Source organism: Eumetopias jubatus, unplaced genomic scaffold, assembly GCF_037043125.1.
Source record: "Eumetopias jubatus isolate StellerSeaLion01/CBP00866 unplaced genomic scaffold, mEumJub1_p1.0 scaffold_10, whole genome shotgun sequence".
Classification (NCBI taxonomy): domain Eukaryota; kingdom Metazoa; phylum Chordata; class Mammalia; order Carnivora; family Otariidae; genus Eumetopias; species Eumetopias jubatus.
Window position 1 is genome coordinate 81,580,723 of NW_028274816.1, and position 24,657 is coordinate 81,605,379.

The window sequence follows — 24,657 nt, forward strand, 5'->3', positions numbered from 1 at the left end:
CTTTTACTGCTATTTTACTGAGAATTAATACGTTTATGTTCGTGAGTGACATTGGCTGTACCCTTTCTTTCTCATGATGCCCATCGTCAAGTTTTAGGACCATGGGTCTGGCCTCAAATGTGTTGGGAGATGTTCCCTATTTCTGTTTTCTGAAAAAGTTTATATTAGACCTATGTTAATTTTTCCTGAACCAATTAATAGAATTCAACTCTGAACCCTTTGGGTTTAGGATTTTCCTTGTGAGAAGGTTTTAAAGTGTGAATTCAGTTTTTTTCACAGTAAAGGACGATCCCGATTTTCTTTTTCGTGTGTCACTTTTTGATACTATATTTTACTAGAAAATTGTCCATTTCATCTAGATTTTCAAAAATTGCCTATAGTATTGTCCTAAGAATTTTATTTTATTTTACTGTAATTTATTTATTTGAGAGAGAGAGAGAGAGAGAGAACAAGAGCGGGGCTAAGGGGCAGAGGCAGAAGCAGGCTCCTCCCTGAGCAGGGAGCCTGGATGCAGGACTCGACCCCGGGACCCCAGGATCCTGACCTGAGCCAAAGGCAGATGCTTAACCAACTGAGCCACCGGGCGCCCCTGTTTTTAAATTTTTTAGAAGATTTATTTATTCATTTGAGAGAGAGCACATGCAAGCAGGGGGAGGGGCAGAGGGAGAGGGAGAGAAGCAGACTCCCCCCTCAGCGCAGAGCCGAAAGCAGGACTCGACCTCACAACCCTGAGATCATGACCTGAGCCGAGATCAGGAGTTGCACACTCCACCGACTGAGCCGGCCAGGCGGCCCCGCGTTCCAGAAATTTTGATAAGCGGTGCAGTAATGATAATTCAGATCAGAATAATTTCTAACCTCCACTGATCCCTTCTTTGAGCTATGGTCGTAGGAACATTTCCCCAATTCCCAAGCGACTGGGAGGCTGGTGCAGACCAGCCTCCGCCAGGCACTAGGTGGCAAGGCCGTACTGTTTTCCTGCAGAGATTCCTGCTTCCTTGACATGAGGATGAGACTTCATCCCAAGCGCCTCTCAGTCTTTGTGGGGACCTGGCCCCTTCCACTCAGCTCTAGAGCGTCTTCACTTCCCAGTGGACGTACAGTGACAGTGGGCATCCCTAGGGAAGGGCAGTGAAGCATGCACCTCTGTTCCGGACGGCACAGCCTCTACTCCCAGGACCTTCCCTGAGGCTTTAGGAGACCTGAGCCTGACAGAATCACTCTTTCTGCAGGAGGAGCTGCGTCAGCTGATGGTTCACCCATTGGGCTAGCACTCAGGAGGCTCAGGGACAGGGCACATCTCACGAACTTCCTGGTGGCCCGACTCAGGCGGAAGGTACGGCCCCCCCTTGACACTCGGGCTGGGCAGGTCTTCTGGCTGGACCGCTTGACCTCTCTGTGCCTCGGTTTCCCTCCAAAGCAGAGGTTGTTGTGAGGTCACGTGTGGTCCCTAGAAGGCGCACAGGAAGACCTGGAAAATGAGCCCAGAGCCTGTACTCTCTGCCGCACACAGGGCTGCTACCTGCCAGGGGGTGTGACACGCCGCAGCGTGCCCAGGTGCTGAGCTGTGGTGGGAGCAGGGCCAGCAATGAGCGTGCCCGGACACCCCGGGAGCCTGCGTGGGGTCAGGCCCCAGTCATGCACTGGGCCAATGCCCGCTGCTTCCTGGGACACGAGCTCTCCCCTGTCACATGTGTGCCCGTGCTTTATTGCTACAAATTCATTTCTCTTTTTTTAGTGTGTTTTTCATTGGGGTAAAATATACAAACATAAAGCTTACAGTTTTCAAGCACATGTTCAGTGACATTAACTATGTTCACAACACTGTAAATGTCACCACCATCTATTATGCCCAGAGCTTCTCCATCATCTGCACCGAAACTGTCCCCGTTCAGCCCCAGCCCCACACCCCGTCCCCTGGGGACGTCCGTCCTGCCGCTGGGTGACTCTCCTGGGACCGGGGCCCCACGGCAGCTGTCCTTTTGTGACCAGCGCGTTTCCCTCAGCACCATGCCCTCAGGGTTCCTCCACAGGTGGGTGGGGCCTTCCCTCCCTGAGCCTCTGTCTGCCTTCCGTGCTGGCGCTCGCTCCGGCCCCTCCTCAAAGCCATGGCCTCACCCCTCCCACCACACCACCTCCTGCCCCAAGCCCGGATTGCCCCCCACGGGTTGGCTGCATTTTCTGCACGTGTTTGTTTCCGCCTAAACTGGGTTCCGGAAGGGGTTTTAGGCCCTCTGCCTCTGTCCAGACAGTTCAAGGCCTGGATGCTCCCCAGCCAGCCTTGGGGTCCAGTGCAGGCTCTACCACAGGCACCCAAGTCCACACCGCAGGGGACAGGTGTGGGGAGCAACTGCATTAAGCCAGAGACCAGAGACTGACAAATGCATTACCTTTCTGATCCGCCTGCAGTTTCTGCTGGGTGCCTCTGCCCTTCTGCTTCCCTGCCCTCCTACCCTCCTTCCTAACATTGCCCCTGAAACGGCCTCCCAGGTGCTGCAGCGACCCCTGGACATGGACACCATCCAGCACGAGCTTCCCCGTGAGGTGGACCAGGTGCACCTGGAGGTTTCGGAGCTGCGGAAGCAGGTGGCTGAGCTTGAGGAGCATCTTGGGAGCAGGCCACAGTTGCAAGCCTTGGACAAGGTGGCCCCTGGGAAGGAGGTAGGAGCCCTGTGCCGATTGCTCCTGCCACTGCTGTACTGTCTGGGGCCTGCTGCAGAAGTCACTGGAATGGCCGTCTGCAGAGCCTTCCTGGGCCCCTGGGGTGCTGCGCCCCACTCTCCTCCACTTGCGCCTCGGCTGGCTTGCGTGGTCAGAGCTGGTCCGTGACCTCCAGGCCTTAGGATCCTGCCACTTAAAAGTCCAGCATAGGATGGGGCACCTGGGTGGCTCAGTCGGTGAAGCGTCCAACTCTTGGTTTCGGCTCAGGTCACGATTTCACAGTCATGACATTGAACCCCATGTCAGGTTCTGCGCTCAGTGGCGAGTCTGCTTGAGATTCTCTCTCTCTGCCCCTCCCCCCTCTCTAAAGTAAAGAAACAAGTCTTAAAAGTCCAGCGTGGGAGCCACCCATATGAAGAGGGCTGTTCTGTTTCCTCCAAAAGGGAGTCCCTGACTCTTGCTAGGAGGGCCCTGAAATCGAATGCAAAATTGGGTTTCTCCTTCGAGAGGACCCTTGTGGGGATTCGCAGAGTGTTTGAGGCCGCCACCCCTTCACTCGTGACAGTGGGGCTTCCATCCTGGTCCTGGCAGCTGGTGTCCAGCGGGCTCTGTGGCTGGGTTAAGCCACGGTTCTGAGCTGTGGAGAGAGCCCTACAGCAGCCGTCCCCACAGATCTGACACACAGGCCGCTTCTCTTCTTACCGACGCCTGTGATGGAAATGCTGTTAAGCGCACACTTTCTTACTCTGTCAGTTACCTGTGGTGACCTGGGTCACCTGTGATTATCTTTGGTGACCTGTGGTACCTGCAGTTACCCACGATGACCTGCAGTGACCTGTGTTACCCGTGGTGACCTGCAGTGACCTGTGTTACCCGTGGTGACTTACAGTTCCTGGGTTATCTGTGGTGACCTGCGGTGACCTGTGTTACCCGTGGTGACGTACAATTCCTGGGTTATCTGTGGCGACTACAGTTCCTGGGTTACCTGTGGTGACCAGCAGTGACCTGGATTACCCGTGGTGACTACAGTTCCTGGGTTACCTGTGGTGACTGCAGTGACCTGGGTTACCTGTGGTGACCTCTGGTGACCTGCATCACCCACGGGGGCCTGCAGTTACAACTGTACCCTGGTGTCTGGGAGGCGTGGAGAGCTCTCTGGCAGCAGCAGCGGTGTAGACATAGAAGGCGGTGCTGAGGGGCGCCTGGATGGCTCAGTCGGTTGGGTGGCTGCCTTTGGTTCAGGTCCTGATCCCAGGTTCCTGGGATCGAGCCCCACATCCGGCTCCCTGCTCAGCGGGGAGTCTGCTTCTCCCTCTCCCACTGCCTGGCACTCTGCCTACCTGTGCTCTCTCTCTAACTCTCTGTCAAATAAATAAAATCTTAAAAAAACAAAAAAGAAGAAGGCTGTGCTGAGAGGCACAAGGGGGACTCGGCTCTAGGATGATGGCCGGCCCTGAAGGACTGGAGGGGAGGGGAGGTCCACTCCTCTCTGGCTCAGGAATGACAGGAGGGCCCGGGCAGGCCTAGGGATGGGCGGACAGGTGAAGAACAGCAGCAAAGGGGAGGCCTTCAGGTCACCGGGAAGTGGGACCCAGAACCACCTGCACTGCCCTTAAGCAGACACCGCCTGGAGAGCCAGAGCCCCGGCCCCGCGCCAGGCCTCCCTCCATCCTGCAGCTCGAGGACACCATCCTGGCCATGGGGCCATATAGCCACGCAGGCAGGGGGGCAGCACGTCTGCCTCACCCCGTGTCCACCATTCATTCCAGGTGCTGCCCATGCTCGGCCCTGAGGTCAGCAGCACTAGGGGTTCTGTTAACAGCCTGGTTCACAGATCCTGCTTGCTTAGAGGGAAGAAATCACGTGCATCAGCCGGATTTAAAATAGAGATGTTTAATTCTGTGACTGACAGGCTGGAGCTGAAATGACTGTGACCTTGGGGAGAAATCCAGTGGCTGGTCCCTGTGCTCAGACCAGGTCTACTGCAGGAGGGCCAGCACCTTGGCGGCCCGGGAGCCTTGAGCGCCACCAGTGCTGAGATCCTGGTTTCTGAACTTCTTGCTCTGCTGAGAGGAAGCAGGATAAGTGGCGGACTCCACCATGGACTCATGGAAATGGGGCAGAAGGATTCAGGCACCGAAGGGCCACCAGGCATTGAGCACACAATAAGCGGGACTCCCAGATCTGTGCTAACTAGGAGAGGGAGGAGGGAGGAGGGCTGGTCCTCGGCCAGACATCGTCTGCAGGCATGGAGGGCGCGTATGCCAGGAAGCCATCCTAATGCACAAAGGAAAGCAGGGCTGGGACTCAGTGTCTCCCACTGGCGGGGGCTCAGCTACAGGGAAAAGAAAACCTTCCAGGGGGCAGCCTGCACTCGTTCACTGAGGGATGCACTCGCGGACAGTGGGGCAGAGGGATGTGCTGGGCTTCAAAGCCAGCTGTGCGGGGGGGGGGGGGGGGAGGAGGGGGCTTGCTGACTCCAGCCAGGAGTGATGCGCTGAAGTCAGAGCGCCCACACTGTGGAGAGTGTGCCCATCAGGAGCCTGCAGGGACCAGGGAGACAGATGTCCTGTGGGGTCCTGTGCCCTGGGCAGGAGAAACAAACTGTAGGACACAATTGGACAGTTGGTAAGGTTTGTGTGTGGCCCGTGTGTTGGGTCATAGTGTTGTATCTGTGGTAAATTTCTGGTTTTCATAACTGTGGTTACAAAGAGAATGTCCATTTTTAGTAAGCATGAACTGAAGCATTGAGGTGTAAATGAGCATGATGTCTCCACCCTACTGGCCGTGGTTCAGGAAGAAATGCATATGGCACGTGGGACTGGTGGCGACGAAGCAGAGGGGCCGGTGCCACCACGGCACTGCCCGGCAGCTCCCGTGCGAGTCCGACATTCTCCCAGGTGGAGGCCGGTCCCCCACTCCCGAGCCCAGGACAAGGTCCCGTGCGGAACTCAGAGCCCCCTCCCCTGCAGGCAGCAGAGACCACTGCCCGACCGGCATCTGTCGTGTCTCCAGTGACCCCCCAGCCTGGTGAACTGACTGAGACCCGGGGTTCTCCCCGCCTCCTGTCTGGTGCTCCACCCGGTCCCCTGGGCACAGCGCGACTGACGCTGGGCTCCACTGGGGGGCAGTGTTCGCTAGCCCTGCCTGCACCCCTGGGAACCTCCAGAAGGACTGGGATCCCTAATGTCCACCGCGAGAGCCGGCAGCCCTGGCAAGCACCCCGCTGCGCCCCCGAGTTGGGGCATGCTCTGACGTCAGCCTCTGTGGAGCACCGTCGCCGCTGCCCTTGGGAGCAGAACCCTCCCTCATGAGGACCCCTCTACTGGCCAAGCCCTCTCTGGCCAGGATTCTGGGAGCAACCCCTGAGACGGCGAGGGCAGACAGGGCGAGCATGGGGGGCCACGGGGGCCCCGAAGCACACAGTGGTTTGGGAGTCCCGGAATGCGTCCTGATGAGTGTTACATGGTGGGTGTGGGCAGAGACTTAAGAAAGGCAACAGAGTAATGGCATCAGAAACAGAGCCCCGGGTGGGGGCCCCTGGCTGCCTACACCTACTCGCTGCATGCAGCCAGGTGACTAGGGCACCCCGGCCAGCCGAGACCCCGGCCACAGGCCCTGCTGAGGGGTCGGCTCCCTGCTCATGCCGGGGCGCTGCCTTGTGGGCTGGGGTTTGCTCTCAAAAGCGACCTTTCTCTTGAGAGTCTCAGCGTTCTGGGGTTTGCAGAGTGTCTTTCCTCACTTAAAATGGCACAGGAGACTCCCAATGTCGTGTTCCTGTGGAGGCCGGGCCTCCGACCTCCCTTCCTCGAGGTCTGTCCCAGCCCCTCCACAGGCCTAAGGACCCCAGTCACATCCTGGGCCCTCAGGAGAGTGCAGGCAAGGCCAGTGCCCTGCGTGGTTGAGGGCAGGCCCATGTTCCATCACAGGGTAACGGGGTCAGGATTTGGGTGCAGGGGCTCTGTGGCCCCAGGGCCATCTCCCACTCTCCTCTGTTGCCTCCCCCCATCTCTCATCCTGCCCAACTAGCCTGTGGCATGTGCTGGATGCACCCCTGTGTGGCCACCATGGCTCCAGGCCACCTGAAGAACATGGGCGCCTGCCAGCCCTGCAAAGGCATACCAGGAAATGGGGCCAGGACAGAACGTGCTGGTCTGTTCCAGGGACTCCAGGCTCGTTCCTGTTCTGGCTCCAGCTCATGGGGTCAAGACAGGGCACGGTGCAGCTTTTCACGGGTGTCAGGAGCCGCCGTGCCTAAGTAGGCCACTTTGGGTCCTTGGACTCCAGTTCTTCCTGGGCCTCTGTCTGGCACACACATATTTGTCTTTTCCTTTCTCTGATTCTCCACACCCCCTCATTCCGAACACCGTGCAAGTGTGAGTGCGTGTCGGTAGGGGGCCATGTTGGCCATGACCCAGCACAGCGACCCCACAGCAGAGTCCAGGCAGGGAGGAAGTAGTGGAGGCACCTGCCATAGGCTGTCCATCAGGCCTCTGCCAGCCCCTTCCACATCAGGTGACCCCAGCACCTGTGACCCACGTACCCAGCCCGTAACCCTGGTGCCACGCAGGGGTCCTGGGGGCCCATTGGAAGTTGGGCATGGGTCCCAAGTGGTTCCTCATTGTCCTCACTAGAAAGACACAGGCTTGGTGGGGGCCGCAAGGGGCCAGAAGCAGGCCTGGCCCAGGGGTTTGTGGCCTTTGTTCACCCAACTTGTGGAGGAGGAGGCGTCCATGGTGTGAGGTCCCCGTCTCATTGCCAAAGCACACTGCTTATCCCTTTGTCCTCCAGTGGTGCGGGCTCTGCACCCACACCCACTCACCCCTCTCCCACTTGGATGGCTTGTCTTATGGGCTGTCTACCTGTGCCTTCGTTCACAGGTCCGTGAAGACCAAGGACCCACAGGGACAGAGGACCAAGGGCCACAGCCCCCACAGGCCTTGTCTGTGCCCCAACTCCAGAGAAAACTAAAGGAGGCAGCCCAAAAAATCCTCCGCCTCTGCCTGGAGAAAGAACAGCTCCTGGAGATGGGGAACAGGCTCCGTGCAGAGCTGGGCCACCGTGCCCCAGGTGAGTTTGGGAGCTGTGCCTTGCACTGCCAGGCTGTGGGGTCAGGGGGCCCGGGGGCCTTCCCAGAAGGGCTTTCTTCTTGCCTGCTCCTCTGGAAGGGTCAGCGGGGGGGACCTGGGAGGCGGGAGGAGAGAAGCTTTGCTGCCCTGAGGGAGGGTCTGGCCTGACTTCTCGGGCAGGAAGGAGGGAGAACAGAAGCTGCCCTTGTGGAGTAAAGCCGGGGTCATGAGTCACGGGCACAGAGCAGAGCCTCATCCTGCGATGGGAGTTCCGTGAACCCGTGCCTCGGGCAGCATTTGTGAGAAAAATACTGCACTTAGCAAAACAGGCGGCATTTCTGTGCTGCATTGTGGGGAGCCGCGGCCACTGTGTTCTCGGCCGGCTCTGCCCAGACTTGTCGCCAACAGCCGCTGTGTGTCCACTGGGACCCGGCCTGAGACCTCCAGCTGCCCACAGGTGTCTCAGAGGGCCCTGGTTCCCAAGAAAGACAGGCAGCGCTCCAACCAGACTAGAAGGAGGCGTGCCCTTGTTCCAGGCATGCAGGTCAGGCCCAGGCTGCCACAGAGGACACAAGCCCAGGGCTCTGTCTGCTGCAAGCTGTGCTCAGACTGATACTGTCTTTGCCGATAATTTATTCAACATGGGTTCACCGCAGGAATGGTAATTTATAATAACAATATTTTATAAGCCAGTAGCATACAGGATACTGTCTCCTAATAAGCCAATAAGGAAATAATATGCTCCGAATCAATGACAAATAATCACACTACTGTTCTATGCAAGGAGAGATAGAAGGAGTAAGGTCCAAATTTAGCTGAGGTGCACCTTTCTACCAGTGGGTTCTTGGAAGGGTCGGTATAGAGTCGTCCGCTGAGAGCAGACATCCAGCCGCCAGCGCCAAGCCAAGGCCCCTGTTGCTAGAGGACCATAAGCACCAGTGTTGGTGGGCGAGATGATGTCCTTCCTGTGGTGGCTGCATGGTTGTCACCACGGCCAGCCAGGGGTAGCCTTGCCCAGATCGAACGCTCCTGGTTAGTGCCCAGAGCGAGCCACTGGCCACACGGCTCTCAGACCACCTTCACAAGCAGGCCCTCTCGTTTCCCTGTGGCGCCCCCATCCCTCATGCTGTATCCCCTCACCTTACATGGCCTCTGCCTCTCCATGCTTTTCCAGCGAGAACTTGGAGATACTGTGATGATCAGAGATGAGGGACTTTGGGTTCCACCCGTGGTCGATGGGAGACAGCCATTCCCTCTCTCTTGTCCGTTGTCTAAAAGTGGAGGTGATGTTGGAGGGCTGCACACCCACCAACTACTCTGCTTTAAAGGCAGAGCCCAGGGCACCACAAAGGGAACATCAGCAAAAAGTGTTTCCTCTCAGCTATGGCCTTAGCTTCCCTGGGCAAGTCCTCCTGATTCCTAACTACCCAACGCAAGGAAAGGGAGGGGAAGGTTGGGCCTTGTGCTTCATCCTCAGAACTCCCCACAGCTAAGCCGTGTGAATAATAACAGTACTTTTCATTATGTTAGTGTTTTTGGTCTGAATATGAAGAGTAGAATTACCTCGTGAGTAGGGAGTAGGAAGCTGAACGTGGGAGAACTCAGGCCGCAGAGCAGGAGGGAGCTCCATGTCTCTGAGAGAGAGGGTGCAGACCACTGAGGAAATCTGAAGAGGAGGCCTGTGTTCAGAGCTGTCTTGCTGAGGGCTGCCGTGGGCCAGGGGCCCAGGGGCCAAGGTGGTGCCTCAGCCGCTCCAACCGTCCGCCGGTGTTTCCCGGTGCAGGCAGACCCCGGGGCTCACCTGCACCTGGCCCAGGGCGTGTCTGCCCTCAGCTGCTTTTGGGAAGGGCCCCATCCTCACAGGGAGGTGGCAGTCTGGCCCCTTCCCTGGCCGTGGTTCTAGCTGCCCAGTCTTCATCCCACATGCCCTGCCACCAGGGTCAGGCTCCCGTGCTGGCCCTGCCCCTCCCGCTCAGGTCAGGCCTTGGGATCTGCACTGACAGGTGGGCAGACGGTGTGTGGCCCTGTGGTCAGTCTGCACCTGGCCCTCAGCCCGCTCTGTCCGCCCGGTGTGAGGGGGCACACAGGCTGTGGAGCGGCCCTCCTCTGAGTGCTCACCCCTCACCTCTGAGGTGGAGACTGCATACCACCCACTTGTGGGGCCTCTCCCTTTGTGCCGTCGTCCTGCCAACTCTGCTTTTCCCAGAAACCCCAGCTGCACACACCATCTGGATCTCGTGTGAAGCCAGCGTTCCTCAAAAGGTTATTTCCAAGGGTCCTAACATTGAACACGGTTATAAAGACTTGGTGTTTTAGAGCAGTTTTAGGTTCACACCAAAACTGTCGGGAAGGTACAGAGATTCCCCCCCAGCCTCCCGCGATCAACATCCCACCGCAGTGGTGCATTGATCACGATCCACAAACCTCCCCGACACACCGTCAGCACCAGAGTCCACGCTTACCTCTGGGGTCTTCTTGGTGCTGGACATCGTACAGGTTGGGACAGACGTGTCACCACACGTATCCACCACGGGACTGTAGTTTTTTGTTGTTTTTTTAAAGATTTTATTTATTTATTTGAGAGAGAGAGAATGGGAGACAGCACAAGAGGGAAGAGGGTCAGAGGGAGAAGCAGACTCCCCGCGGAGCAGGGAGCCCGATGCGGGACTCGATCCCGGGACCCCGGGATCATGACCTGAGCCGAAGGCGGCCGCTTAACCGACTGGGCCACCCAGGCGCCCGGGGACTGTAGTTTTACTAGAAACCTCTGTGCTCCGCCTCCCCTCCCTGGCGACCACTGACCTTCACTGTCTCTGTGGTTCTGCCTTCCCCTCGTGTCACACAGCTGGAATCATGCAGCATGGAGCCTTTTGTGTTTCCTTATCATGTCATTTTCCTGATGAAGTTTTTGTTCATCAAGAAATGATTTGGGGGCGCCTGGGTGGCTCAGTCAGTGAAGCATCTGCCTTCGGCTCAGGTCATGATCCCTGGGTCCTGGGACGGAGTCCCACGTCAGGCTCCCTGCTCCACGGGAGGCCTGCTTCTCCCTCTGTCTCTGCCTCTCCCCCAGCTTGTGCTCTCTCACTCTCAAATAAATAAAATCTTAAAAAAAACAAAACAGATTAGGGACCTAGCTTTAATTAGCTTGCTAACCCAACTACTTATTAGGCATGTGCACATAAATACCAAAATCGTCACTTACATTTATTATTCATAATTACACACACATCTAAAATCCTGTTGTAAAACTATCCTGATGTAGAAGCAGTGATTTTCAGTCATGTTGTGTGTCCTGCTTGACTCGACTTGTGTTGGGCTGGATCTCAGACACCAGCATCCCCCATGTGACTGGTGCGGGGGCAGTGCATGCGTTTGTCATCATCAAATGATTGTATTTTGACCACTTTCTAGAATGATGGCTTGGTTGCAACAAGAACCTAATGCTGACATTTTCTTGCAACCTTTTTTAAAGCGAGTGTCCCAGGGTCCTCAGAGAAATTGGCCCTCGGTCAGGGCCCCATCCTTGGGGAGGGACTCCCTTTTCTCTCTGGATGCCTTTCTCCTGTGTTACCAGCCGGTGTCTGGGTGGGATCAGTTTGCCTTAATTTAACCTGCTCAGGAATCGGTTGGTTTTCTGAAATCTTAAGACTTATGGTTGGTTGGTTGTTTTTCCCATTCTTTGAAATTCTCAGCCATTGTTTCTTTAAATACTCTTCTTCCTATTTGTTTCTGATCTCTTCTGGAGATCGACCTCATTAGACCTACTGGACATCTCTCCTCTCTTCGCAGCCTCCTCTCCTTCCTCCCGGGGGTTCCCCAAAGGTAACTATTTGGAGCCAGTGGATGGATTTCTGGGTCTTTACAAGGAGTTTACATATTGTGTTTGTTCATTCCTTTCCTTGGGCTTGATTGTTCTTTTCCTGATTTCTTTAACATTCACTTTATTCTTTCTTGTTTAGTGATTGCATTTTTTTAAGGTGTGAATTTTCCACCTGAGTACTGCTTTGGCTGTGTCTCAGGTTTTCAGGGACAGTATTAACAGTATTCCAGTTAATCTGCCATTATGCACCCAGGTTTTCTATTTCTTTTTTTTTTTTAAGATTTTTATTTTATTTATTTAACACAGAGAGAGAGAGAGAGAGAGAGAGAGAGCACAAGTAGGCAGAGCAGCAGACAGAGGGAGAGGGAGAAGCAGGCTTCCCGCTGAGCAGGGAGCCCGATGTGGGGGCTCGATCCCAGGACCCTGGGACCATGACCTGAGCCGAAGGCAGTCGCTTAACCGACTGAGCCACCCAGGCACCCCCCAGGTTTTCTATTTCATTCGAGTTGTTTAGGAGAGTTTTAGAATTGTTATTTTTGTTTGTTTAGTTATTTTTAAACACGTGTTGAATCTGTTCTGTTAAGCCGCCTTATTATATATACTTACTAACACTCTTTCTAAGTTTATGTGTGTTTGTCAACTTGCACTGCCAAGAACCATGACTTTTGTGTTAAAATCTTGCCATGGCTCTTGTATTTCTGCCCCGCTCCACTTCCCCTCTTCCTGGGCTGTCATTTGGTGGGAAGTGCCCACGGCGGCCGCAGCTCAGCCTGGTTCAGGTTGTGTGCTGTCCTTTCTGATGTCCAGTAACAGCTAGTGGTATTTTTAATCAGGTGTTTAAAAGGGTTGTTTCCAGAAAGAGGTAAAATAGGGCTCAAATAGCTATGAAAATGGGCACAGGTTTAGGATTTTCTTCTGTTAATTAAACAGTGAGGGAGCCAGTCAGATGTTACAACCAGCTCCAAGGAAAAGCCCAAACACAAATTTATCCAGAACAAAGAAACTGAATTACAAATGGAAAGTGAACTGGTTTTTCTAAGAGGGAGGGGGTCACCGGTGAATAGTTGGAGGGACAAGGCACGAAGTGCACGCCCGTCAGCGTGCAGAGCTGCAGAGTAGTTCAGACCCAGGGAGGCGGGCCCCACGGGTCCAAGGACATGCTGCACATAGTGCCGTTTCCATCGAAGCACGCATTGCTTCTGACCCTTTCTCTGCTTTTGATAAAACCTAATCTCAAAGAAGGATTATTCGTGATCACTAACAAGCCTGGTCTGTTGGCCTGATTATTTCCATAGGTGTAGCAAGAATGTTAATTCACCTAGCACGCCTTCCTGAGTTTGCTTTGCTGGAAGTTTCCGTCAGGAGTCCACATTGGACTTTAAAAGTGTCCTGAGGCCAGGAAGCCAAGAACTCACCAGATTTCATCTGCTGGATGATTCTGAGCAAATTCCTTTCTTCTCAAGGTTTCAGAAATATCCTGAGCTCCCGGGCTTGTTGGAGGTGAACTTCCTAGCTCAGAGCTCCTGCTGGACCTGTCCTTACAACGACGTGAGGGTCATTCTTGACTCTGGCCCAGCAGGCAGAGGGCTCTGGCTGCACCATCCATGTGTCCAGTGAAGTCCTGGTAAAAAGCAGCACAGATTCTCAGGGAACCTGTGCAAATAAATGACCCTATTACCAAGAAGCGTTAAGAAACAAAGTCCAGCCGGGTAAATGTGTAGATCTAATTGGTTTTTATTAAGTGATTCATGAATCAGACGGCATCCCATGTAGCAAGTGGAGGGAGCTCCTCAGAGCTGTATGAAATGGAAGCTTTTCATAGAAAGGAGGGTAGGGGCAAGAAGTTATTAGCAAAAGAACGGGATTGTTTAAGGCAAGATCACCTTCCCTTAGAGGGAAGGGCTGGAGTCTTCTCTGGCCGAGAGCCTCTTCTTCCTGCGGGGTGGGGAGGACCCAGCAGCAGACTCTGTGCTTATTGGAGAAGTCCCAACAAGCAGTTACAGCTGCGCTTTTGGGGGAGCTTGAAACGCAGCTGGTCAGGCATGAAGCCTTGGTTTGGGACGCGACCTACGTGATGCCACTTTGGGCCTGTGATTTGTGCCTTTTTTTTTTTTAATCAACATGTGCTGGTTGCTTTATTTAATTTTTCACTTTAAAGACACCAGGGACACCTGGGCGGCTCAGTCGGTGAAGCGTCTGCCTTCGGCTCAGCTCATGGTCCCGGGGTCCTGGGATCGAGCCCCGCGTCGGGCTCCCTGCTCCGGGGAAGCCTGCTTCTCCCTCTGCCGCTCCCTCTGCTCGTGTTCCCTCTCTCGCTGACTTTCTGTCTGTCAAATAAATAAAATCTTTTAAGAAATAAAGACAACACGAAAATCAAAACCTTTGAACTTATACTTTTCAACCGGAAAGAAACAAAGAATAGCTACAATTCTCAGACAGCCTCAGTAAAGCCACAGTATTATCCTTATGAGGGTCAAGGGGCCACTGGAACAAGGTAAAACATGAATACCTCCCTCTGTACTTAATCTGAAGTGGTGCCACTGAAATCAGTCAGCAACCCATGAAGACTGCAGACGAAAATGCTGGCAATGGTTATTCAAGACTAAATTTATGGAACACCCCGGAAATAGGCTGAATTGGAACCTGCAGACAGTTTTCAAATACTCATTAGCAACAATTTTTTAAAGACATGGAATGCTATTGTTTTCATATAAATTGGAAGTTTTAAAATCATTTCCCTTTAGTGCTTTCAGTTGTCGCATGGCCATAAACCAAAGACAGAAGTAATTTCAAATGATCCCAGATACTGCTTAGGCAAAAATTGTCATGGGTCAGTACTTTTAATGTTGTGTACATCAAATTATAGTAAAAAGATGAATATAAACAAGATGCAGCCCCTGTATTTCCCTGAACGGCAGAACAGATTATAGGAAACCGAGTTTATATTCTGCCATCAAGTCTGGTTCTTCCATTAGTTCACTTTGTGACGGCTCATTAAGAATATCTTCACATCCAATAGTCTCATCATTACCCCTGAAAATACCCAGTGAAAGGTTGGAGCTTGGAAGAAATGGAAGACCCTGAGCCTGCTGCTCTGCCTTGAATTCCATTTGTAATTTTATTTATTTATTTATTTATTTTTAAAGATTTTATTTATTTGAGAGGGAGAGCGCACAAGCAGGGGGAGAGGCAGAGGGAGAAGCATGCTCCCCGCTGAGCAGGGAGCCGGATGCAGGACTCAATCCCAGGACGCAGGATCATGACCTGAGCCGAAGGCAGACATTTGACCATCTGGTCAAATGGGCACCCAGGTGCTCCTCCATTTGTAATTTTAGTGGAAAAATTCATTTTATCTTGTTTGAGCTGGAACTTTTTTTCTGATAATTCAAGATGATGACTGGGCAAAAGTTCATTTTTTACACAAGGCCTTTTATGAAGAAGATCATGACTTTCAGAAGGTCTGCTTGCTGAGAGTTCAGTAACTGGAATACCATCCCTTCGCTGCAGCCCACAGCCTCTGGCGTGCATCTTCAGCTTGCTTCAACAGCCCCTCGCAGCCCCTCACCAGCCAGCCTGCTGCTCACTTCCGCTTCTGAGGATGCCTCCTGTGAGTTGCTTTTTAACAAAAGTTTCTGAGTTCTGGAAGACTTAGGGAGACAAGAAGATGCTGCTTAGAAATGCTTCCCTTCAGTTTACAGAAGCAGAGGCCTCTCGGGTTTCAGATGACAGCAGCCAAGAGGAAGGGGAGAGGGCCCTTCCATACCTAGGAAGTTGCGCATTCAGACTTCTACAAGTGTCCTCGGTGATGGATTCTTGATCAGTTTGATTTGGTTTCTGGTCAGAGGAGTCCACGTTCTTCTGACTGGAGCTCCGGAAGTCCTGCCTCAGAGTGGGCAGAGGGGTGCCTGTACCTACACGTTCCGTGATCCCCAGGGGGTGCCTAAAACCATGGACAGTACCAGACCCTGTGTATACCTTGTTTTTTCCTAGACGTACTTACCCATGATAACGTTTATAAATTAGGTGCAGTAAGAGGTTCACAACAATAGCTAATAATGAAATAGAGCGATTATAGCAATATATTGTAAATAAAGTTCCGTGACTGGGGTCTCTCAAAATCATCGCACTGAGCCGCACTCCCCTTTGTCGCAACGCCGTGAGATGAAGGGCCTGCGTGACGGGAGGAGGGAGGGGGTGATGTGGGCCTGCGGCATCGGGTGAGGCTACCGCCGACCTGACTGCGGGGCAGGTGCAGGGTCACCTGTTCGCAGACCGCGGTCGTCCGCAAGTAGCTGGGACCACAGCTCGTAAACGGTCCTCACACACTGTCCGCACTGCAGAGCTTTCTCTCTAGTCTCTTTCTTCCCCCTCTTTTTTCTTGTCATCAAAGTAAAACTTTTCCCACAGCAACTGCAACATTTTCCTTTCCCACCAGCAATGTGCGAGTGTTCTGATGTCTCCACATCCCGGGCAACACTTACTTTTTTCTTCGTCCATCCTAATGAGTGCAAAGTGGTATCTCACTGTGATTTTGATTTTGATTTTGCATTTCCCTGATGACTAATGGTGTTGACCACCTTTTCATGGGCTTGTTGGCCATTTGTGTATCTTTGGATTCCATAGCTTTTAAGCTCAGGTATTAAAAACTAAGGAAAATAAATTCATTTCCAAATTTTGTCTTTCCCATGTCCTTTTATCTCCTGGAAAAAAACTGACATAGCACTTTAGGACCCATCCCAGGAGGTCCATGGTGGCATAACTAATTTTGTAACTACCCAGATGTTAACATGCAGTGTAGTCACCACCACCATCTTCAAGTGAACGGATTGTAAGGTTTTAAAAAATTTCTGTTTCAGTACATACAGTACATAATTAAGTACATATCAGTACTAATACAGTTCATATCATTATTTACAACTCATACACACAAAAACCTCATTGGGGTCCTCAGTAAGCTTGTGTTTAACCAAGTAGATTTATTCTGAGAAATGTTAGATCAACAGTAATTGTATCTTGTAGTATGTGAGCTTAAAGATTAATTTCCAAGATTTGTAGGTAACTTAACCCAAACTGAGTTAACAAACGAGTATTCCTTGGCTGCCTAGATCTTTTCTAAGTAAGACAGGATGCTGAAGCATCTCTTACAAGCAGAATCTTTAAGTTTATTCACTTAACCTGCTGCTGCTTACTTTTCTGTGCTGCAGAGAGGGTATATCTTTGGGTCTGTTAGTGAACGTGTTGATTTCCAGCGCTTGGAGGAGGTGTGTCCAGAGTTGTGTGTGAGACACCTTGCACTCTGCAGTCACAACAGCGGCTCGCGGCGTCACCCCTACGTGCACTGCAAGAGAGGGCTGACTGGTGTAGGCAGGAACGTGCTGTATTTCTGCAGTGTTTGTGTTTGGCACCAGGGACATCAGGAAGCGAGGTGCACACAGAAAGCAAACCGTTTCGGAGCCCAGCTGTCTCGGTCGGTGGAGCATGTGACTCCTGGTCTCAGGGATGTGAGTTCAAGCCCCACGTTGGGCATAGAGCTGACTTCTAAAAAAAGCAAAAAGGAAAAAAAAAGAAAAAGCAAATCCTTTCCTCCCCTTGTTTCTAGGGAAACCGCCTCGTCACCCCCTGCCCACCCCTGAGGCCCAGAACCGTAGTGTCGCACCTGAGGCCCCTTTGGGACAGTTGCAACCCCATTTTGCAACTCAGGTAATACTCCTTTATCTAAGAAATATACTTCTAATAACTGTTTACTAATCACTTAAGTATTGTATTTCATTTCCAAAATGTAAAATCCAGTAAACACAATTGAAAAGGCCTCCAGTTTTCAGCACCCAAGCATAGTTACCAGTAACATCTCCGTGTGTTTCCTGCTGTGTTTTTTTTTTTCTTTTTAGATTTTATTTATTTATTTGACAGAGACACAGCGAGAGAGGGAACACAAGCAGGGGAGTGGGAGAGGGCTAGAAGCAGACCTCCCGCGGAGCAGGGAGCCCGATGCGGGACTTGATCTCAGGACCCTGAGATCATGACCTGAGCCGAAGGCAGACACTTCACCGACTGAGCCACCCAGGTGCCCCCTGCTATTTTTTTTTAAGATTTATTTATTTATTTTAGAGAGAGAGGGAGAGAGAGAGGGGCAGAGGGAGAGGAAGAGAGAGAATCTCAGACAGACTCCCTGCTGAGTGTGGAGCCCGATGTGGGGCTCCGTCTCCCGACCCTGACATCATGCCCTGAGCTGAAACCGAAAGTCAGATCCTTAACCAAACCACCCAGACACCCCTCCTTCTTTGTTTTTTAAATTGCCTAAGTAAATGATAAATATAAAATTATAAATTACATCATATGTATGTTTTACTGTTGCTTTACCCACCCGAGTTTTATTTATTTATTTGCGAGAGAGAGAAAGCACACACACACAGAGGGAGAGGGAGAAGCAGGCTCCCCCCTGAGCAGGGAGCCCGACGCGGGGCTGGATCCCAGGACCCTGGGATCATGACCTGAGCCGAAGGCAGACGCTTAACGACTGAGCCACCCGGGCTGCTGATTTTTCAAATCTTTACCAATATGATGGGTTAAAAAAATTTCATATTTTAGAAGTTTCTTGTATCCTTAGTGGTATTAAAGTCTGTAATCTATTTATTGGCCATATATATTTCTTTTTTTGTGGGTTATTTATACACATGCTTTGCTAATTTTTCTACTTGTTTTTTGTACTTGTTAGTTTTTAAGAGTTTCTTATAAATGAACTGCTGCTTGTCCATTATAACCTTTCCCAGACTTGTCATTTATTTGCCTTTAGCCTTTCTTTGTTTTCTTAACCCACAGGTAACTTTTTTTAATGTAACGAATTCTGTCAGTCTGCTTTAATGATTTATTTCACTGTGTTTTTTCTCTGTTCTGGGCTTAGGTAGATACCCACCCGTTTCTTCTAGCTGTTCCGTTTCACTAGCTGTCATAGTGCTCATAAGTGATTATCCTCCTTTTTCTCAGTAATTTTGAATGATTTTTTTATCATGTGCTAAACATCTAAACTCTTGCTTATGTCTTTTTCAAATTAATTTTTTATTTTGAAATAATTTCAGATTTACACAAAGTTGCAAAAATAGCACTATACCCTTTACCTAGACTCACCAGTTGTTAACTGATCACTACATTTGCTTTGCCATTCTTTCTCTTCCCTCCCTCTGCCTCCCCCACATTATAGTTAGATAAATAGAGAGATAGATAGATGATGGCCGATGGACGGGTGGGTGGGTGGATGGACGGATGGGTGGATGGACGGATGGATGGATGAACAGACAGATGGATGGATGGATAGGTGGATGGATGGAAGGGTGGGTGGGTGTGTGGTGGATGGATGGGTGAATGGATCAATAGATGGGTGGGTGGATGGGTGAATAAATGGATGGATGGATGGATGGATGGATAGGTGGGTGGATGGATGGATGGATGGATGGTGGGTGGACAGGTGGATGAATGATAGGTAGACACACACACACACAGTCAGACAACTTTGTTCCTGGACCAGCTGAGAATAAGTTGCAGACATCGAACCCTTTTATGTCTGAAAACAAAGACTCCTCCCAGTATTATGAAAATCAGGAAACATGACTATGATCCTAGAATTTAATAGATATTGTAAACTGAGATTTTGTGAGTCACAAGTCCAGGACCCACATTGCCTCCAGGACTTGCATGCCTACGCGTGTGTGTGGTTGTGTGTGTATGGATATGCATGTGGGGGGTTGTGTGTGTGTGGATACGCACGTGTGTGGTGTGTGTATGGATACGCACGTGTGTGGTTGTGTGTGTGTGGATACGCACGTGGGGGGTTGTGTGTGTGTGGATACGCACGCGGGGGGTTGTGTGTGTGTGGATACGCACGCGGGGGGTTGTGTGTGTGTGGATACGCACGTATGTGGTTGTGTGTATGCATACGCACACGGGGGGTTGTGTGTGTGTGGATACGCATGTGTGTGGTTTGGTATATGGATACGCACATGGGGGTTGTGTGTGTGTGGATACGCACATATGTGGTTGTGTGTATGCATACGCACGCGGGGGGTTGTGTGTGGGGGGTACGCACATGTGTGGTTGTGTGTGTGGATACACACGCGGGGGGTTCTGTGTGTGGATACACACGTGTGTGGTTGTGTGTGTGTGTGTGTGTGGGTACGCATGTGTGTGGTTGTATGTGTGGATACGCACGCAGGGAGTTGTGTGTGTGTGGGTACGCACGTGTGTGGTTGTGTGTGTGGCTATGCATGTGGGGGGTTATGTGTGTGTGGATACGCACATGTGTAGTTGTGTGTGGATATGCATGTGCAGTATGCACGTGTGCGTGCATACGTGGGCATAGGTGTGTGTGGGGGCATCTCCTTCACCCCAGAATGAGTCTTCTTGACCTTGTTTGTCCTTCACAATGCTGACATTTTGGAAGAGCCAGGCCCATGTTTGGCAGACCACAGGGTGGCATCTCTGCATTTTCAGATTTAGATCTGTATTTATTTTCTACACGGCTCCAGTGAAGGGTCCATTCCCCAACTGGTGCTGTCCTGCTTTAAATACCATACCTTTCGGGCGCCTGGGTGGCTCAGATGGTTAAGCGTCTGCCTTCGGCTCAGGTCATGATCCCAGGGTCCTGGGATCGAGTCCCGCATCGGGCTCCCTGCTCCTTGAGAGCCTGCTTCTCCCTCTGCTTCTCTCTCTCTCTCTCTCTCTCTCTCTGTCTGTCATGAATAAATAAATAAAATCTTTGGAAAAAATAAATAAATAAATACCATACCTTTGCAGGGCACCTGGGGGGTTCAGTCGTTTAAGCAGCTGATTCATGGTTTTTGTTCAGGTCGTGATCTCAGGTTGTGGGATCAAGCAAGGAGTCTGCTTAGGACTCTCTCTCCTTCTCCCTCTGCCCCTCCCCTTGCTCATGGTCTCTCTCTCTCCCTCTCTCTCAAATAAATAAGTAAAATCTTTAAAAAAACATACCTTTGTAATATTTTTAATATATTACAAATACATAGAACAAGGTTGCTCTTTGTTTATCTTCCTTTACAAAATTTTCTTAGCTGTTCGTCCCATCTGATCTTTAGCGGGTGAATATTGTAATTTATGTATTTTTATTATAATTTTTAGACTTCTAAGAAGATACAAAGACTAATATGATATACACCATCCAACTTAATAAACAAAATGTTATAAAGTCAAAACCCCTTTGAGAGTTCTACCCCTACATCCCCCCTTCAGACTTTCCTGAGTCTGGTGTTTCTCTTCTCAGGTATTTAACAATCTGTATAAATCACATCCGCTTGTGTATATATCTTTCTGCAGAGCGCTTTTGTTCCACATTGTGCTTCTGGGATATATCGATGCGATATATGGAGAGCAGCTACATCAGGCCACAGCTTTAGGGCCCCCCGTTCCCTGTGGCAGCTGAGCTCTGCAAGGAGCCTGACCGTGCCACAGGTGGTACGTGAGCAGATGGGCCTGGATGTGCTCCAGGAAAACCCGATAGCTCAGAAAGGTCAATTTCATATAGTCTTCATGTCATGAAACATTCTTTTGATTTTTTTCAACTATTTAAAAACGTAAAAACTATTTTTAGCTCATGGGCTGGACAAAAGAAGGTGGGCAGGATTTGGCCTCTGCCAGGTGTGGCTTGCCAAGCCCAGGTCTAGACACTAGTTTGTGCATATTCCTTCCATTGTATAAATACATCAACATCGGCGGCTCGTCCATTCTTCTCTCAGTGGGCATTTTGGCTGTTTTTTGCTGTAAACGTTGTTATGAAAGTCTTGTGCTCACATATCAGCGTGTCCCACCAGATGGTGTGTCTGTCACACTGAGGAGCCCGCACGGACCCAGGATCATCACCCAGAGCCCGGGGCGTACGTTAGGGCTCGCTCTCGCTGCTGTGTGTTCTACGGGTTTGCACAAATGTATGATGACGCTTGTCCACCCTCTTGTCTCATGCAGAGCAGTTTCACTGTCCTGAAATTCCTCTGTGCTCCGTTCATCCTTTCCCGTTTCCAGTTCTATCCTTGGTACCAACTGATCTTCTTACTGCCTCACCGCTCTGCCGTTTCCCCTGAATGTCACGGGGTTGGAATCATAGGCCATGTAGCCTTTTCCAGATTGGCTCCTTGCTCCCAGTAACATGCATCTACGTTTCCTCCACGTCTTTCTGTGGTCTGAAAGCTCCCTTCTTATTGCTGGACAACATTCTGTTTGATGACTATACCAGTTTGTTTATCTTGAGGATCTCTTTAAGCTTACATTTTCTAGCTATTGCAGACAATTGGAGCATAGTTGGCTTTTATCAAATGTTTTATAACTAGCAACTCCATAGAACTGATTAATGCTAATACGTGTGGCAGCTGTTTTCCCAGGTTCTCTATGTGAATGGCGAGCGTCTGTGGTGAGGGTCAGGCTCCTCCCCTCACGGTCCTGTCTCGTGCTGCTGTCCTGGCCAGGACTCCCATGCACCACAGAGAACAGGGTCATCCACACCTTTGTCCTGATTTATAGAATGCTTTTTTTCATTTTTTTCGGTAAAGGTTTTATTTTTTTAAGCAATCTCTACATGCACCGTGGGGCTCAAACTCACAATCCCAAGATCAAGAGTCACACACTGCCCCGACTGAGCCATTCGGGTGCCCCAAATGCTTTTTGCATTTTATCTTCAACTAGAAAGTTTGCTGTAGGCTTGGGTGTTAAGTTGAATCCTACAAAATTGCCATTTTTGTAAGTCAGAAGTGGTTAAATATCAGCAATTTCATATGGTTCGACCTCATACAGACCCTTCATCAGTTTAAAGTTCTTTCTCCTCCTGCTGTACTGAGTTTTTACCCAGAACAGGTGCTGAGTTCTGTCTGTTGGCACTTTTGACTCTACTCCTGACGACCACAACCGGGGTCCCGGGTGGCAGGATGCCACTGCCCTTCCGCGGAGGCCATGCCCTCTGCTGTGCTGCCTTCAGATTTCTGTTCTTCACAAGTCTTTCCACACGACTAGAAGCTTCCGCCTGTAATTAGCTGATGAAAAGTAGCAAGCGCATGTCTCGGCACCATTTCTCTGCACCTGTGTTTAGTGTCTCATTTACTAACACTCAGTTTCCTTAAAGGATGTGGGAGTTTTATCAAGTCTTGAGACCAATCCCTATCTGCCCATGTTCTGCAAAGTTAGTCTCCAGTGTATGGCTTGCCTTTTCAATTTGTTTAAAATAAAGTAAGAGAGCACCAGCTGGGAGATGGATGGCCTGTTCCCCCAGGGGGTGACATGAGCCCCAAGGTGGCCCCAGTGAGGTAGCAGTGCTCAGGCTCTGCGCTGACCTGGGGGCCCGGGTAAGGGGTGGGCGGCCAGCGAGGAGAAGCGTCACATCTGGAGACAGCTGAAGCCAGGATTCGCTGTGGGATGGATTTGGATTGTGGGAGAGGGGAGGAGCCCAGGTTTGAGGCCTGGCTGCTGGGTGGGAGGAGGTGAGTGGCGGCCTGGGACTGGCGATGCCTGAGCTGCCCTGCTACCGTGTCCGTCAGGCACACACCTCATGGGGCTGGTGGGGCTTCTGCTCAGCCTCAACACAAGCCCTTGGCAAATGGCAGGGACGGCAGGGGACAGTGGGGAGAGCACCAGGGCACCCGGAGTGGATCTGTGGGAGAGGCCTGCACAATGGTCTGCCCAACGAGGAGACGCTGGCCTGAGAAACGGGGCAGGGCCAGCCACAGAAAGGGGGCTGAAGACCGTGGCATTTTCCACCAGAGGACCCCCTCCCCTGCACGACCCCCTCCCCTGGAGGAAGGACCCCCTCCCCTGGAGGAAGGACCCCCTCCCCTGCACGACCCCTTCTCTTGCACAACCCCCTCCCCTGCATGACGCCCTCTCCTGCACAACCCCCTCCCCTGCACGACCCCCTCCCCTGCACGACCCCCTCCCCTGGAGGACCCCTTCTCCTAGAGGACCCCCTCCCCTGCACGACCGCCTCTCCTGCACAACCCCCTCCCCTGGAGGACCCCCTCCCCTGCATGACCCCCTCTCCTGCAAGACCCCCTCCCCTGCACGACCCCGTCCCCTGCACAACCCCCTCTCCTGCATGACTCCCTCTCCTAGAGGACCACCTCTCCTGCACAACCCCCTCCCCTGCACAACCCCCTCTCCTAGAGGACCCCCTCCCCTGCATGACCCCCTGTCCTGGAGGACCCCCTCTCCTGCATGACCCCCTCCCCTGCACGACACCTTCACCACTTGTGGGAAATGCTGTTAAAGCATTGAAGTACCTAGCTATTCATAACTTTCAAATCACCTGCGTTGATTAAAGTTCTAAATATGTGTTATTAGAAGAAAATCTCCCAAGTTGTCAAATAAATGTGCCTGTTATCTGTCACAGTAAAATGTGCGTATTATGACCTGGACCTCCACTTCTTTCTAGTACAGTAAATATTGCATTACACTTTATTAATATCCTTCAAACTACAAAACTAGCGTGGCTTTGTTACATTCAGTGAAATGCCTCCTTTCTTAAAACTTGAGAAAAGACGACTCCATGAGGCCCGCTTTTTTAACCAGTAGATAAATAAGCAAAGGATATGATCAGAAACTATGGAGGAAGGGCACCTGGGTGACTCAGTGGGTTAAGTGGCCGACTCTTGATTACGGCTCGGGTCGTGATCTCAGGGTCCTGGGATTGAGCTCTGCGTCAGGCTCCCCGTCGTGGGACCTGCTTGAGACTCTCTCTGTCCCTCTGCACCTCCCATTCTTGCTTTGCTCTCCCTCAAGTCAGTAAATCTTTAAAAAAAAAAAAAGAAAAGAAAAGAAACCCTGGAGGAAGAAACTCAGTAAGTCAGTCAACAAACATGAAAAGCCCATTTATCATCACTGCTGCCCCGGGGGCTGTTAAGTTAAAATAAAAAAAAATATGCATGCATTACTCAGTTGAATTCAAATATTAATTAAACTAGAGCAGAGAAGAGCGGTGCAGTGGGTGTAAATGTTCTCTGGGGCTCTTGGAAGAGGCTGGTGGGTGTGGCTGGGCACTCCCTGCGAGTGGCCCACTGCTCAGGCTCTGCCCTAGTCCAGCTGCTTGTAATGCTTACATTTTCTTCCATGTTCCCATTCAGTGCC

General features: G+C 51.4%; 1 protein-coding gene across 18 annotated transcripts in view; it reads left to right on the forward strand.

The window, feature by feature from the left end:
* The window catches only part of CCDC57 (coiled-coil domain containing 57), a 99,151-nt gene that overhangs the window by 44,625 nt on the left and 29,869 nt on the right, over positions 1-24,657 (forward strand). For 10 of the 18 annotated variants that reach the window (XM_028112342.2, XM_028112347.2, XM_028112340.2 and 7 more), the window contains 4 exons: positions 1,233-1,336; positions 2,491-2,661; positions 7,542-7,731; positions 17,150-17,250. In XM_028112342.2, the coding sequence (XP_027968143.1) occupies positions 1,233-1,336; positions 2,491-2,661; positions 7,542-7,731; positions 17,150-17,250 (566 nt within the window). Of the gene's footprint in view, positions 1-1,232; positions 1,337-2,490; positions 2,662-7,541; positions 7,732-12,845; positions 15,736-17,149; positions 17,251-24,657 lie in introns of those variants that run through there. The other 8 variants (XM_028112349.2, XM_028112354.2, XM_028112352.2 and 5 more) reach the window with 2 other exon arrangements.